This window comes from Eutrema salsugineum, unplaced genomic scaffold (genome assembly GCF_000478725.1).
Source record: "Eutrema salsugineum unplaced genomic scaffold, Eutsalg1_0 scaffold_22, whole genome shotgun sequence".
Taxonomy (NCBI): Eukaryota; Viridiplantae; Streptophyta; class Magnoliopsida; order Brassicales; family Brassicaceae; genus Eutrema; species Eutrema salsugineum.
This window is the reverse complement of record NW_006256812.1, coordinates 670,844-682,834: the sequence shown is the minus strand read 5'-3', so window position 1 is coordinate 682,834 and position 11,991 is coordinate 670,844. Positions and strand designations below refer to the sequence as shown.

General features: G+C 39.6%; 3 protein-coding genes and 1 non-coding gene across 4 annotated transcripts; all 4 read right to left on the bottom strand.

Annotated features, from left to right (window-relative positions):
- Nucleotides 1-464: 464 nt before the first annotated feature.
- Nucleotides 465-5,201, bottom strand: LOC18015653 (elongation factor G-2, mitochondrial). Its single transcript, XM_006397620.2, has 19 exons — nt 4,740-5,201; nt 4,338-4,559; nt 4,132-4,253; nt 3,892-4,042; nt 3,357-3,428; nt 3,170-3,265; nt 3,018-3,106; nt 2,866-2,932; nt 2,619-2,657; nt 2,453-2,513; nt 2,208-2,317; nt 2,053-2,127; nt 1,880-1,948; nt 1,672-1,793; nt 1,447-1,572; nt 1,140-1,361; nt 971-1,031; nt 815-868; nt 465-732 (listed from the first exon to the last, which is right to left on the bottom strand). The coding sequence occupies exons 1-19, from the start codon at nt 5,136-5,138 to the stop codon at nt 628-630; spliced, it is 2,262 nt and encodes a 753-aa protein (XP_006397683.1). The 5' UTR covers nt 5,139-5,201; the 3' UTR covers nt 465-627.
- A 372-nt stretch (nt 5,202-5,573) lies between these two features.
- On the bottom strand, nt 5,574-5,646 carry TRNAR-UCU. The gene has a single exon. It is a non-coding gene; the product is annotated as a tRNA-Arg (tRNA).
- A 136-nt stretch (nt 5,647-5,782) lies between these two features.
- LOC18015652 (cell number regulator 6) lies at nt 5,783-7,802 on the bottom strand. The gene is made up of 4 exons (XM_006397619.2): nt 7,517-7,802; nt 6,742-6,856; nt 6,358-6,626; nt 5,783-6,279 (listed from the first exon to the last, which is right to left on the bottom strand). The coding sequence occupies exons 1-4, from the start codon at nt 7,622-7,624 to the stop codon at nt 6,028-6,030; spliced, it is 744 nt and encodes a 247-aa protein (XP_006397682.1). The 5' UTR covers nt 7,625-7,802; the 3' UTR covers nt 5,783-6,027.
- A 123-nt stretch (nt 7,803-7,925) lies between these two features.
- Nucleotides 7,926-11,326, bottom strand: LOC18015651 (nuclear pore complex protein NUP62). The gene is made up of 9 exons (XM_006397618.2): nt 9,913-11,326; nt 9,588-9,675; nt 9,366-9,444; nt 9,153-9,275; nt 8,967-9,044; nt 8,679-8,782; nt 8,420-8,507; nt 8,238-8,336; nt 7,926-8,147 (listed from the first exon to the last, which is right to left on the bottom strand). The coding sequence occupies exons 1-9, from the start codon at nt 11,261-11,263 to the stop codon at nt 8,055-8,057; spliced, it is 2,103 nt and encodes a 700-aa protein (XP_006397681.1). The 5' UTR covers nt 11,264-11,326; the 3' UTR covers nt 7,926-8,054.
- Nucleotides 11,327-11,991: the final 665 nt, after the last annotated feature.

The window sequence follows — 11,991 nt, the reverse complement described above, 5'->3', positions numbered from 1 at the left end:
CAACTAAACCGGAGGGTATGATGGTAATTATAGGAGATGAGGAGTTGGTAACGACTCTTCATCTTCGATAACAAAAGAGGGTGGCTTTGAGATGAAGTTATAAAGAAAAGTCTGAGCTTGTTCGTTGGAGACAGTTTCTTCTTCCCTCTCTCTTATTTGACGTGCATACCACTCTATGTCAAATCATTGTCTCTAACGATTTTTGGTTGCCTTATTTTAGACCCTATCTTCTTATTAAATAAAATAGAGAATTGAATGAAATACATATATCAATACATCAAATATCTGTTGAAAGTTGAAACAGGTGAAACACTATTTACCTGTGTCAATAATTTTTAAAAATCTATTAACTGAATGAAAATTATCAAAATGAGAATTTTGGGAAAAACTGTTGACTAAAAGATGGCCCATGTTACATGGGATTATTAATAATATACCAAAAATGTAGACTAGCTAAATAGAGGTTGAAGGGCTCATGGCCCAAATAACCTTGAAATAGATTTTCTATAAAGCCCATTAGGCACTGAGTGAATTTGTTCCTTGTGTGAACCGTATAAATAATTGTTGGATTATGAAAAGACAAATTGATTAAGATGATAAACCATAATATCGATTGAAAGGGATTAATTAATCAGTAGCTTTGCTGGCGGTGTAGGCGTTGACGAGCTGAGTCTGGACATCGTTAGACACAGCGCAGTGTTCTTTGTATTCCATCGTGAATTCTCCTTTTCCCTATCCAAATTATAAATAAAATCTTCATAAATGTCCATGATTATGGTGGTGATGATGATGATGATGATGATGATGATAATACCTGTGTCATGGAGCGGAGTGAGGTGGAGTAGCCAAACATGTTGTTCAAAGGCACCTGTTAAAAAAAAAAAAAACATATTTACATGTTAGAAAAACGGTTTCAAGAGTTAAGGGATTATTAATAGTAAGACAAAATGTGCTTGTTATTGGCTCTCACATGAGCTTGGATTACGGAATCGTCACCCTCTTGATCGTTTCCAACGATTATACCTTTCCTCCTGAAAGTCGAAGAAGTTGAGTTATTATTATTACCCAGCAACAGTACCCCGAAACTCTGAAATGGAACAAGGAGAAAAAGTGTTTGTTAAAGGGGTTTGGAGTTTTACTTGTTGATGTCGCCAGCAACAGTACCCTGAAACTCTGTTGGTACTTTCAACTCAACCAACATGACAGGCTCTAAAATGACCGGTCTAGCCGCTGAGTAACAAAGTCTGAACGCGTATATTGCAGCCATTTTAAACGCAAGTTCACTGGAATCTACTGCATGTGAAGCTCCATCTGTCAATACTATTCTGAGATTCTCTACAGGGTGACCAATTAGTGAGCCCCTGCGATGGAATTGAAGATCAAATAATCAGTAAACAACTTGAGAGGAGCATTCCAAAAGGTCAAAAGAGAAAAAAGACCACTCACGAGTTTGCAGCTTCTTTGAAACCTTTCTCAATTGCTGGAATAAAGCCAGACGGAATCGCTTGTCCAACAATCATGTTTTCGAATTCAAACTTTTCTTTAGAATCCGGCGGTAGTGGTTCCACATACCTAATCATTATGAGAATTTTAAGCATGACATTATTAGTATTGGTTTAGAAGGGAACCCAACCACATCATTTGAGGGTATATCAGTTTTTAGATACTCACCCGGTGACCCTGCCGTACTGACCCGCTCCTCCACTTTGCTTCTTATGTAAATAATCAAACTCAGCCCGTTGAGTAATCGTCTCTCTAAAATTGACACGGGGTTTTCCAACCGTCGCATCTACCTGTTTGTATGAAATTGGCAACAATAAGCAGAAATAAGGGAATTTTTGTTGTTGTTTGTTTGTCGAGAAGCAACAAAGTCACGCACCTTATATTCTCTTCGCATGCGTTCAACATAAATGTCCAAATGCAATTCCCCCATACCGGAAATAATCGTCTGTCCCATTAAGGATAAATGAAAGAATCATCAAATTTGTATACTAGGGGCTGAAATAAGAGAAGAGAGGAAATGAGAAACAAGAGAGTTCTTTAAGATGATACCTGGCCACTCTCGGGATCCAAACCCACTCTGAAAGTAGGATCCTCTTTCTGGAATCGATTCAATGCTTTTGAGAACTACACCAGAAGAAAATAAATTTTATTAACGCCAGAAATTAAAGGAAAATTGTTTTACTTTACAAAAGCACGGAAGTTACCTGTCCACCAGAATCTTTTGAAACGGGTTGAACCGCCAATGACATAACAGGTTCAGGAACACTCATAGATGTCATTGTGTACTTGACTGATCCATCCGTAAATGTATCACCTGATAATATAACGACGTTAGGAATTGACCCCACAATAAACACAATAACAGAAATTCATCCCCAAAGTATGTCTCACACCAAAAGAAGCAAATTATGTTAAAGATGAAGAAGGAAAGACGAATTTTCTACTATACCTGATGCACACTCGACCCCAAAGACAGCTACAATTTCTCCAGCGTGTGCCTCTTGAATATCCTGAAAAACAAAATTAAACTTCTAGAATCCGACTAGACAGGGCACTAGAGTTGGTACCATAATGGAATCTTGAAGAGAAAAATAAACTGCAACAACATGACTTACTTCCATATCATTAGAATGCATACGGACCAATCGTGGAACCTGCACCAAGAAACATTAAATAGCCTTCAAGTAAAATCAAGCTACATAAATGCTACTTTCAAGGGTAAAATAAAAAGAACAAATGAAAACGGATTCATGTAAGGGATAAGAAACTATAGGTATTAAAGTGTGATTTTGGTATAAAGTCATGCACGGGACTTCATGGCACTGAAAAATCTCAAAGCCATACTAGGATCCATAGACTAACCTTTAATCTCTTTCCAGTATTAACATTTATGATAAATTCACCCTTCTTAATCACACCTTCGTATACTCTTCATTTCCAAAAGAACAAGAATTAGCATTCAGGTATTCACAAATTCATCTCATCTATAAATAAGAAGAAGATCAAGTAATTACCTTAGATATGTCAGCTGACCAAAACGTCCCTCCTCTAATTTAAAAGCCAATGCCACAAGAGGTCCATCTGGAGACCCAGTCAATGTTACCTGAAACTCATTCATTTAGAACCGATATACCCTTTTACCATAAAAAAAATGCAAGTAGAGTACCCTCTCTTCATTGTTGTTCTGGTCAAGAGCATAGTTATTGACTTCAGTTGGACAAGGGAGATAACTAAGAACACCATCTAGTAGAGGTTGTACTCCCTGCAGACAAAAAAATACGGAGTACGCTAAATGTTGAAACTTTTCAATCGATACGACAACAGGACTTGCAAAGTATCATCTTTCAAAATACCTTGTTTTTGAAAGCACTACCCATAAATACAGGAACAAACTTTTGTGCAATGGTAGCTCTGCGAATAGCTTCCTGCACATAGATACAGTAGGTCAAAAAAAGTTAACGGTAACAAAACTGCAAGTAAAAGAACAATAATATCTAAACGTAGCAATTCATGGACGCTACTCGCAAGAAATGAAAAGATAAGAAAAGGAATTTAAGACTAGCTAAGGCAAGTCAAAGAGCTAGGACCTATAATTTAACATTCCCTCAGAATTGATAGCCGTGGAAGTGAAACTAATTAACTAAATACCATAAGTGGCCAACAATATCTATTTTAGGGAGACTATTACTCAGCCTGCTGAGTTCGACTATTTACTTTCAGTGTCATTGAGATTATATGCACATAAGGGCAATAAGTTAGCCAGCTAACACTAATTTATTGTCTATTTTTCAGGAACCATCTTCCTCTGTTTGATGAAAAGAATTCGCTTAATAGTGCCATCGTGATTATATGCACACAATATAAACACAATAGGAAAATGAACAAAACCTCAAGCTCAGCAGCAGAAACAGGTTCATCATTAAGAAATTTCTCAGCGAGAACGTCATCAACTTCAGAGACTATCTCTATCAGTTCTCGCCTTTTCTCGCCAACCAAATCTTCCATATCTGCAGGAATATCACCAGCCACAACATTCTCACTGCAATTTATAAACGATAAAAATGTCAAAACATAAAAATTTATGTGCCACAGTACCGGATAAGCAATTCTAAGAAAATTAACACAAACCCGCTTGATCCATGGAAGAAATAAGCTTTAACATGTATGAGGTCAATAAGACCCTTGAAATGTTCTTCAAGACCAATCGGCACTTGCACAGCTGCACTATGATGTCGGAGCTTGGCTCTTGCCTAGTAAGTAGAAAAAAGAAGTTATGTAAACAGTAAAGCTAACTCATTCCACAGAAAAGTGTAGAAGGATCATAGGTTACATACTTGGTTCAAGACTTTCCATGGATCTGCTCCCATTCTATCAAGCTTGTTGATAAAGGCAACTCTCGGGACCTCGTATCTCCTCATTTGCCTATCCACTGTAATAGACTGACTCTGCACACCACCAACACTGCATAGGACCAGGATCGCACCATCTAATACACGTAAAGCTCTCTCCACTTCAATTGTGAAGTCAACGTGACCAGGAGTGTCGATAATATTAACCTGACAAGAATTTTTTTTAGAAACAAACAAAACTGAATAGGATTCGATGCGATTAAGCTAAAAAAACCAAAAATCAAACACTAGTGTGATTGATCAGGCTCAATTGAATCAGCAAAACCACACGAATCTGAGAAGAAATGAACGAACAGAGAATCGGAGCAAAGAAGTCTCTCAAGTCACCTTGTAATCCTTCCAAGTACAGTAGGTGGCGGCGGATTGGATGGTGATACCTTTCTCTCGCTCTAAGTCCATGGAGTCCATCTTAGCGCCGACGCCGTCTCTGCCTCTGACTTCGTGGATCTCATGGATCCGACCCGTGTAGAAGAGAACACGCTCGGTAAGCGTAGTCTTGCCCGAGTCTATGTGAGCTGAGATCCCGATGTTGCGAAGCTTGTTCATAGATTCCTTCCACCATGGTTCCTTGTCGTCCTTGGCCGCACGGGCAGCGCTGCCGGCGGAGAATTGGCGAAGCTGGAAATCTCCGGCTAGAAGCGCGGCAGTCGGAGATGATGATCGTTTGTTAGAGGAGAAGAGCCTCAAGAGGAGGTTAGGCGTCGGAGATGACGGAAACCTCGCCATATCTTTCTAGGAACGAGGGTTTTAGACTTTTATGAAATGGGTTTCAGTGAGCTTTTTAGACGACATAGTCTGCATTTTTATTTCCTGTATTTTTTTCGATTTAAACATTTAGAAATGGAGTTTTCTTCGGACAAAAAGGAAAAATAAATTAAAAAAGAAAAAAATGAAGAAGATATTTTGTAACTTAAAAATTAAAATCCCTTTGATTAATGGTGCTTGATGCTGCTGCTTGGTGCTAAATTGCTAATTCTACAAAGTACAAAATAATGAAACAATCAAAAACAGTAAAAATAAAAGAAATGACAAACTCATTGCATAATTTTTTAACAATTTTATTTATTACAGAAATAACGATTGATTTAAGGCGGTGAAACTTAAAACAAAATCTGAGAAAAAAAATGGACATTTCCTCAAATCAATAAACTAAAATGCCTTCACGCCCGGTGGGACTCGAACCCACAATCGTTTGATTAGAAGTCAAACGCCTTATCCATTAGGCCACGGGCGCTTTTTGAACACAATCACAGTCTTTATACTACAATTATAAAATGATCAACTAAATCAAATACGATTCACAAAATTAAATATAGATCATAGGATTGACGACAAAAAAAATAAACTAAAGATTATGGGATTTACGAAACATTTTCAATGATTAAAGTGTGATATATCACAACTATAGCGACATAATTTTCTTCCATATCCAAAGAGATTCATTGACCTCATAAATTAAGTTCTGTAAAATGTAAAAATATAAATGAACTTGTTCTTACAACAAACTTGCATCTGTAAAACCTAAAGGGCAACAGAATCAGCTGGTACGAAAACTTCTCTGCACAAAAAAAAAACAGCTTAGAGCATAAGCAGCAGAGATAATAAGTTATGTTTCCTATAGAGGGACCATCTCAAGATCATTGTGTTGGCTTTTAGCAGATGATGGAGACGAAGAGGAAGACGATGATGAAGACGATGAAGCGTGTTTCTTCTCTTCGGTGTTCATCGCTTGAACTGGAGGAGGATCCATAGTAGTTGATGATGAAGCATCTGCATCAGAAAGATGATTCTTCATCTCCCTGTGTTCTTGACACAAAGCACACCAATGCAAGCAACAGTGAACCATGCAATGATCACACGGCGCATTCTACAAGAAAATCAAAACGAGGAATCTGAGATCATATCTAAAATATATGAGAATAATATGATGTGGGATTTAACTTACCTTGAGATGATATTTCTTCTGGAGTTCTTGGCGGAACAAGCCTGAGTAGATTCCACACATCCACCAAGCAAAGAAGAGGCCTTCGCATATCACGACTGTTGTTTGAGGATCAATGTAGCCACTGAAGAGAGCGGTTACTGCTGCAAGTGCCATTCCTCCCTCAACACATACTGCATGGCATACACATGGTTGGGTCCAAGGAATCTCTTCCCTCACAGCTTCAATGTTACGCCCATACAGTACACACGGGCAAAAGAGACCAGTCTTGCCTGCAAAATCACACACAGTGGAAGATTCCATTAAGAAAGGAAATTAAAAGCATATCAAACTCTACAATGGAATACGAAAAGTTAAGACGGTTGCAAAACAAAGAGGAAGCCTTACAGCTCTCGGGATCTTCAGCACAGCCAAAAATGCCAGTGGTCCAGTTTTCATCAGAAGGGGGTTCATAGGTTTCAGGTAGAACTTGCATACATTCATGGCACTTGCGAACATTCAACTGTAAACAAAAGTTTCAAACAGAAAAGCAGTAAAGTGATTGTAATACATGACTAATTACTTTCAGCTCAGTAGTATGAAATGTCACACTACAATGACTCCTATAATAAAAGAAAAAAGGATAGTGTCGAGTTTCTTCCTTCCATCACACATTCTCATATGGAAGCTAGCTTCAAAGGAACACGTCACTAAGAGTCTAGCCTTGTTTTGATAGCTGCTTGATTTGACTTATCAGTGTTGAACCCAAGATTTCAAAAAATGGAGTCCCAAAAAGAAACAGCTAAAGCTAATGTCACAACTCATACAAATATTTTGGTATCACGTCGAAAGGATCTAATGCACGACAGATCACGAAATCTCCTGCCTGAATGGTAGGAAAAATCCAAGATTGATCAGAGAAGTCAAATTATCAGAGAATAGCTACACTCATCCTCAGTCAAACACAACCACGATTCCATCTCCTTCACCTCATCGAGAGGTCTAGATCGACACAAGCAACAACCGGAATCAACAAGAACTCTATTATCAAAAACCGTAAATATCGAGAACTACTCCGATTAGGATACAGATCTGAAGGAATGATTGAAGAGCGAGATCGGAGAGGTCTAGAAACGTGCGTTCGATGAATGCAGAGAAAGAGAGAGAGAGAGAGAGAATTCACCTGAGGAACATCTATGGGCTGATTGAGTTCGCCGGGCGTGATATCTTCGACAGGAGCCTGCTCTTTCCTCAATTTCACGTAACGCGAAGCGGCGTTTCCCTCCGCCATCGAAACCGGTCAAGACTGTAAGCGAAGAATAATAGTCTCTGAAAGGTTTCGCGAATGCAAATCTAATTGCAGAGAATCGTCCCACGCGAAGAACTGGAAATTTCTCTCGAAATGCGAGAGTCGTCGTGACTCGTCTCAAAATCGGTGTAAGAAAGTCTCTGATTTGATGAAAGAAAAATTAAAGGAAAAAAACGTAAGATATGGACGCCACGTCGTCGTTTTAACTACTTAAGGAGGTGTCATTAATAGCCAGCTCTCTAGCGATGACTAATGAAAAGTAATCTTCATGAAAGTGGATAACAAACAAACCATGAACAATCAATATCCAAATGATACAAATCTTTCAAGGTAAAAAATCTTTAAGATGTAAAATCAGACTGTCCCTTCCACAAAACTAAAGAAGACATTCATGAAAAATCGTCAGGAACTATCAAGACATCCAGTGCTTTGGAGCAATCAATTCACGGTCTGCACCAGAGCCTTGAGATGCGATTTTTTGAATCCGAGAAGAGAATTCCTCAGCCTGTTCAATGATTAAGTTACACAATTGTAGATATAGGAGAAACATAGCGTAGAAGACAATTCATTTAAAACAAAAAGTTACAAAACTTACTTTCTCATCAATCCACATTAAGGAACTGAGTTGATTGTTTAAGATCCTGACAACTACATCAAGTGGACTCATCCCATCAACTGCTTCAAGTTCTCCACCCTATTTTACACACAAAGAAATGGTTTATGATGTATCCACAGGAAATAAAAAAATACTATAGTATATGATATGTTATAGAGTACCTGGTTTGCATTTACGGATTGTATTATCGATCTGATTTGTTCAGTCATATGCTCCAATTCTCTTTCTACAAGCTCAGACTGTTCATACCTGAAATGAAAACAAGTCTATCTTGTAAAGCATAGATCAGGCTAGGATGTCAGGTACGTTTAATGAAATAAAATCATAGACATGGGAATAAATATGATGTGATCATCACAGCAATTAGAATAATATAATTGTAGAAAGATCATGGTTGTGGAAAGACTTGAGAGTTCTCACATTGCATCTCTTGTTGATGCTGCTTCATCGTCAAGAAGTGATTTCCGCTCGTCATTATATATACGCTCAGCCTCTTCCTCCATGCTTTGCAGAGCTCTATCAACCTTGAACAAAAGTAGAGAATTCAGATGATTAACACAGTGACTTTGGTGTAGACTATCCATTTTCGAATCAAACATATGTGAAGTTAGGCAGATTAGAATAAAGGACAAATGATTCACACTGCATGTTACATACTGACTCCACATTTACAGATTCACATAAGATGATAATAGATTTTCTGCATACCTCTTGTTGATGAGTCTCGATTAATTCCAGCTGTCGTTCCAAACTAGATTGCGTTTCAACCACTTTTGCAACTTCAATCTGTTTGTTGAGCAAAAATCAGATGTGTGATTAAAACAAAGTCTTTGAAGATTCAAAAAAGAAAAGAGATTCTGAGAGAGACTTGATGATAGAACAAAATAATCCCACCTCAAGCCTCAAAAGAACATCACGGTTCTGCAAGATCCGCTTATCCCAGTCTGCAATTGCATTTGCCTGTTTCCGGAATCTCCCTGTACGCTCTTGCAGCTCCGTATTCCATTCCTTTATAATCTTCAAAATGCCAAAGAAGAACATTTGAATATTCTCAAAATATAACATGGCAAAAAAAGATAGACAATAAGAGGGCAAATATCTACATACCTCCTCAACAGTTTTGCCAGTTATTTCAGATGGCAACTTGGGAGTACCAGCCACTGGAGCCGCAACAGTTGTGCTTGGCCTATTACACAGAAGAAACACATAACACGGAAACATCAGCTACAAAAAAATAAACTGAAGTGAAATACGATGGAAAGAACCTGAGACCATGAAACAAAAATAAAGTATATAAATTTCTTAGGCACACAACTAAAGTGAGCTTACCCACTACTCGAAGCCACAACAAGAGAAGTCTGTGTTGTAGTAGCAGAACTGATAGCAGGAGCAGCCGTAGAAGTAGAAGATGGAAAATCTGAACACAATACATCAATCAGAGAAAAGCATAGCTCGTGATCCACAAAACAAATCGTGAAGGCACGTATACATGCAGAAGGCAAACCATAGCATCATAACGAGTATATAGATTCAGGTAGAGTAAGTACATCTGCCTTCTCTAATCCTAACCAATGACTTCCGACATTCTCATTCCTATTCACTGAAACGAATGGGATAGGCAAACAAATCCTGAGACAAAGATAAAAAAGCTTACTGAATGAGACTGCAGCACTAGTAGTCTGTGGTTGAGAAGATGATGCAGGTGTTGATGTCTGGGGTACAGCAAAACCAGTAAAAGAGCTAGTAGTTCCAGAGGCAGAAGTCGAGCTAGCAAAACTAAACCCTGTAGCAGCAGAAGTAGCCGGGGTGCTGTTGGTTGCAGATGAACCCACACCAAAAGAAGGGAAAGTCGCTGTAGAAGCTGCAGCTGAAGAAGATGGAGCACTAGTGGCAGCGGGAGTCGAAGAAGAAGTAGTGGTGGTGGTTGCAATAGAAAACACTGCTGGGGATGTGCTAGTTGCAGGGGCTGAGCTTGAGGTTGAAAGGTTACCAAATGAGAAGGAGGAAGATGACGAAACCGTTTGTGAAGGAGCAGAAGCAGAGATACTAGAAGCGGAGAAAGGAGAAGCCGGGGTAGGCATGGGATTGGTTGCAGAGGAAGTGATGGCGGATACTCCAAACGGGGATGGTGAAGAAGCCGCTACGCCTGACGAGGACGACCCAAAGCGAGAAGGTGTTGAACCGGCTGACGAAGACGACCCGAAGATGGACGGTGACGTACCGGTGGCTCCAAATAGGGACGGTGAGGAGCCAGAGGCTGATGACTGCGCCGCGCCAAAGATGGACGGTGAGGAGCCAGACGCTGATGAGGACGCGCCAAAGATGGACGGTGAGGAGCCAGAGGCTGATGAGGAGGCGCCAAAGATGGAAGGTGTGGAGCCGGTGCCTGAAGAGGGCGCGCCAAATAGGGGAGGCGTTGAGCCAGCGGGCGATGAGGATGCCCCGAAGAGAGGGGAATTCGAGCCGGCGGCAGATGAAGATCCAAAAAGGGACGTTGGAGCACTGGCTGGCGCTCCGAATAGCGATGAAGATGAGGAGGAGGATGAGGTTGCGAAGGGAGATGGTGCTGAAACAGACGCGGATGAAAGAGGCTGAGAGGTCGATGAAGTCACGAATCCGAAAGGAGAAGAAGCAGGAGCAGTTGCAGAAGCATTCGTAGATGATCCAAACAGTGAGGGAGCAGAAGCAGATGAAGACACGGCTGATCCAAATCCGAATGATGGAGACGGAGCAGCAGAGGATCCGAACCCGAAACCGGTGGATGCGGTGGATGCGGGATTTCCAAACCCAAATGATGGAGCTGCGGAGGAAACAGGATTCGATACAGTGGATCCGAAGCCAAATACAGGAGCTCCGGCGGAGCTAGGGTTTGAGGATTGGTTGAAGGAGAAAGCTAGAGGGGATGTGGTAGATGAAGCAGAGGAGGAGCTAGTAACGGAGGAAGATCCGAAGGCGAATCCTCCACCGGAATTGGATTGACCAAACGACGACGGGAACCCCGACATTGCGAATCTCTCTTATTCTCCGATGTTCCCTCTTCTCTTCACTTACTGCTTCGCTCTTCTTCGCCGGCGTTTTGAAAAATTAAGGGGTTTTGCATTAAACCTCTTTTGCAGATAGAGGCTTTAAGGTTAGTAACAGAAGCGTAGGGTCAATGCAACCGGGTTATGGTCAAAGGAAGAACACACGATAAAAAACAAAAAAACGGAAGAAGGGAATTAGGGCTTTTTATACTTTTAAAATTGTTTATTCCAAAGTTAGCGCCAGAGACGTTTATGAACTAATTAAACAATCTAGGAAAGCACTCAAGCAGCATGAAATGGTACAAAAAAATTCATATATTGCGAATAAATATATTAAAAAATTCACATGATTGTTAGTATAGTATATAACAGAGGCAGATTCATTTCTTTTGCAAAGACAAATTCACTAGGAGCTGCAACAAGAAATCTACAAAGTCAGATTTTTTTCCTTCTTCACTTGACTAATTTTTTTTTTTCATTATTGTCTTATAATTGAATCTAAAATTAACCTAACAACAAAAATTAACAACATGTGCTTTTTTCTTTGAAGATTTATGGAGAAAACAATCAAATATATGAAATTAGTATGATCTTGAAGAATTAGCTTCCATTCCTCTTTCATATCTATTGTCCCCTATAACTTGGATTTAAGACAATCTATTCATGATTTGTTTGTTTGTCAATGTTTTGAGTCAAATCGCTGAGCTAGA

What these genes read in the sequence shown, in the direction of transcription:
- LOC18015653 (XM_006397620.2), bottom strand. Translation starts at nt 5,138, where the DNA reads ATGGCGAGGTTTCCGTCATCTCCGACGCCTAACCTCCTCTTGAGGCTC. An exon ending in CATGGAAAGTCTTGAACCAA is followed by an intron (nt 4,254 to 4,337) that starts GTATGTAACCTA and finishes TCTACTTACTAG; the next exon opens with GCAAGAGCCAAGCTCCGACA. An exon ending in TGGATCCCGAGAGTGGCCAG is followed by an intron (nt 1,949 to 2,052) that starts GTATCATCTTAA and finishes TTAATGGGACAG; the next exon opens with ACGATTATTTCCGGTATGGG.
- LOC18015651 (XM_006397618.2), bottom strand. Translation starts at nt 11,263, where the DNA reads ATGTCGGGGTTCCCGTCGTCGTTTGGTCAATCCAATTCCGGTGGAGGA. An exon ending in TAGTGCTGCAGTCTCATTCA is followed by an intron (nt 9,676 to 9,912) that starts GTAAGCTTTTTT and finishes TATTGTGTTCAG; the next exon opens with ATTTTCCATCTTCTACTTCT. An exon ending in AATCCGTAAATGCAAACCAG is followed by an intron (nt 8,337 to 8,419) that starts GTACTCTATAAC and finishes TGTGTAAAATAG; the next exon opens with GGTGGAGAACTTGAAGCAGT.
- LOC18015652 (XM_006397619.2), bottom strand. Translation starts at nt 7,624, where the DNA reads ATGGCGGAGGGAAACGCCGCTTCGCGTTACGTGAAATTGAGGAAAGAG. An exon ending in TGCTGAAGATCCCGAGAGCT is followed by an intron (nt 6,627 to 6,741) that starts GTAAGGCTTCCT and finishes GTGATTTTGCAG; the next exon opens with GCAAGACTGGTCTCTTTTGC. An exon ending in AGAAGAAATATCATCTCAAG is followed by an intron (nt 6,280 to 6,357) that starts GTAAGTTAAATC and finishes ATTTTCTTGTAG; the next exon opens with AATGCGCCGTGTGATCATTG.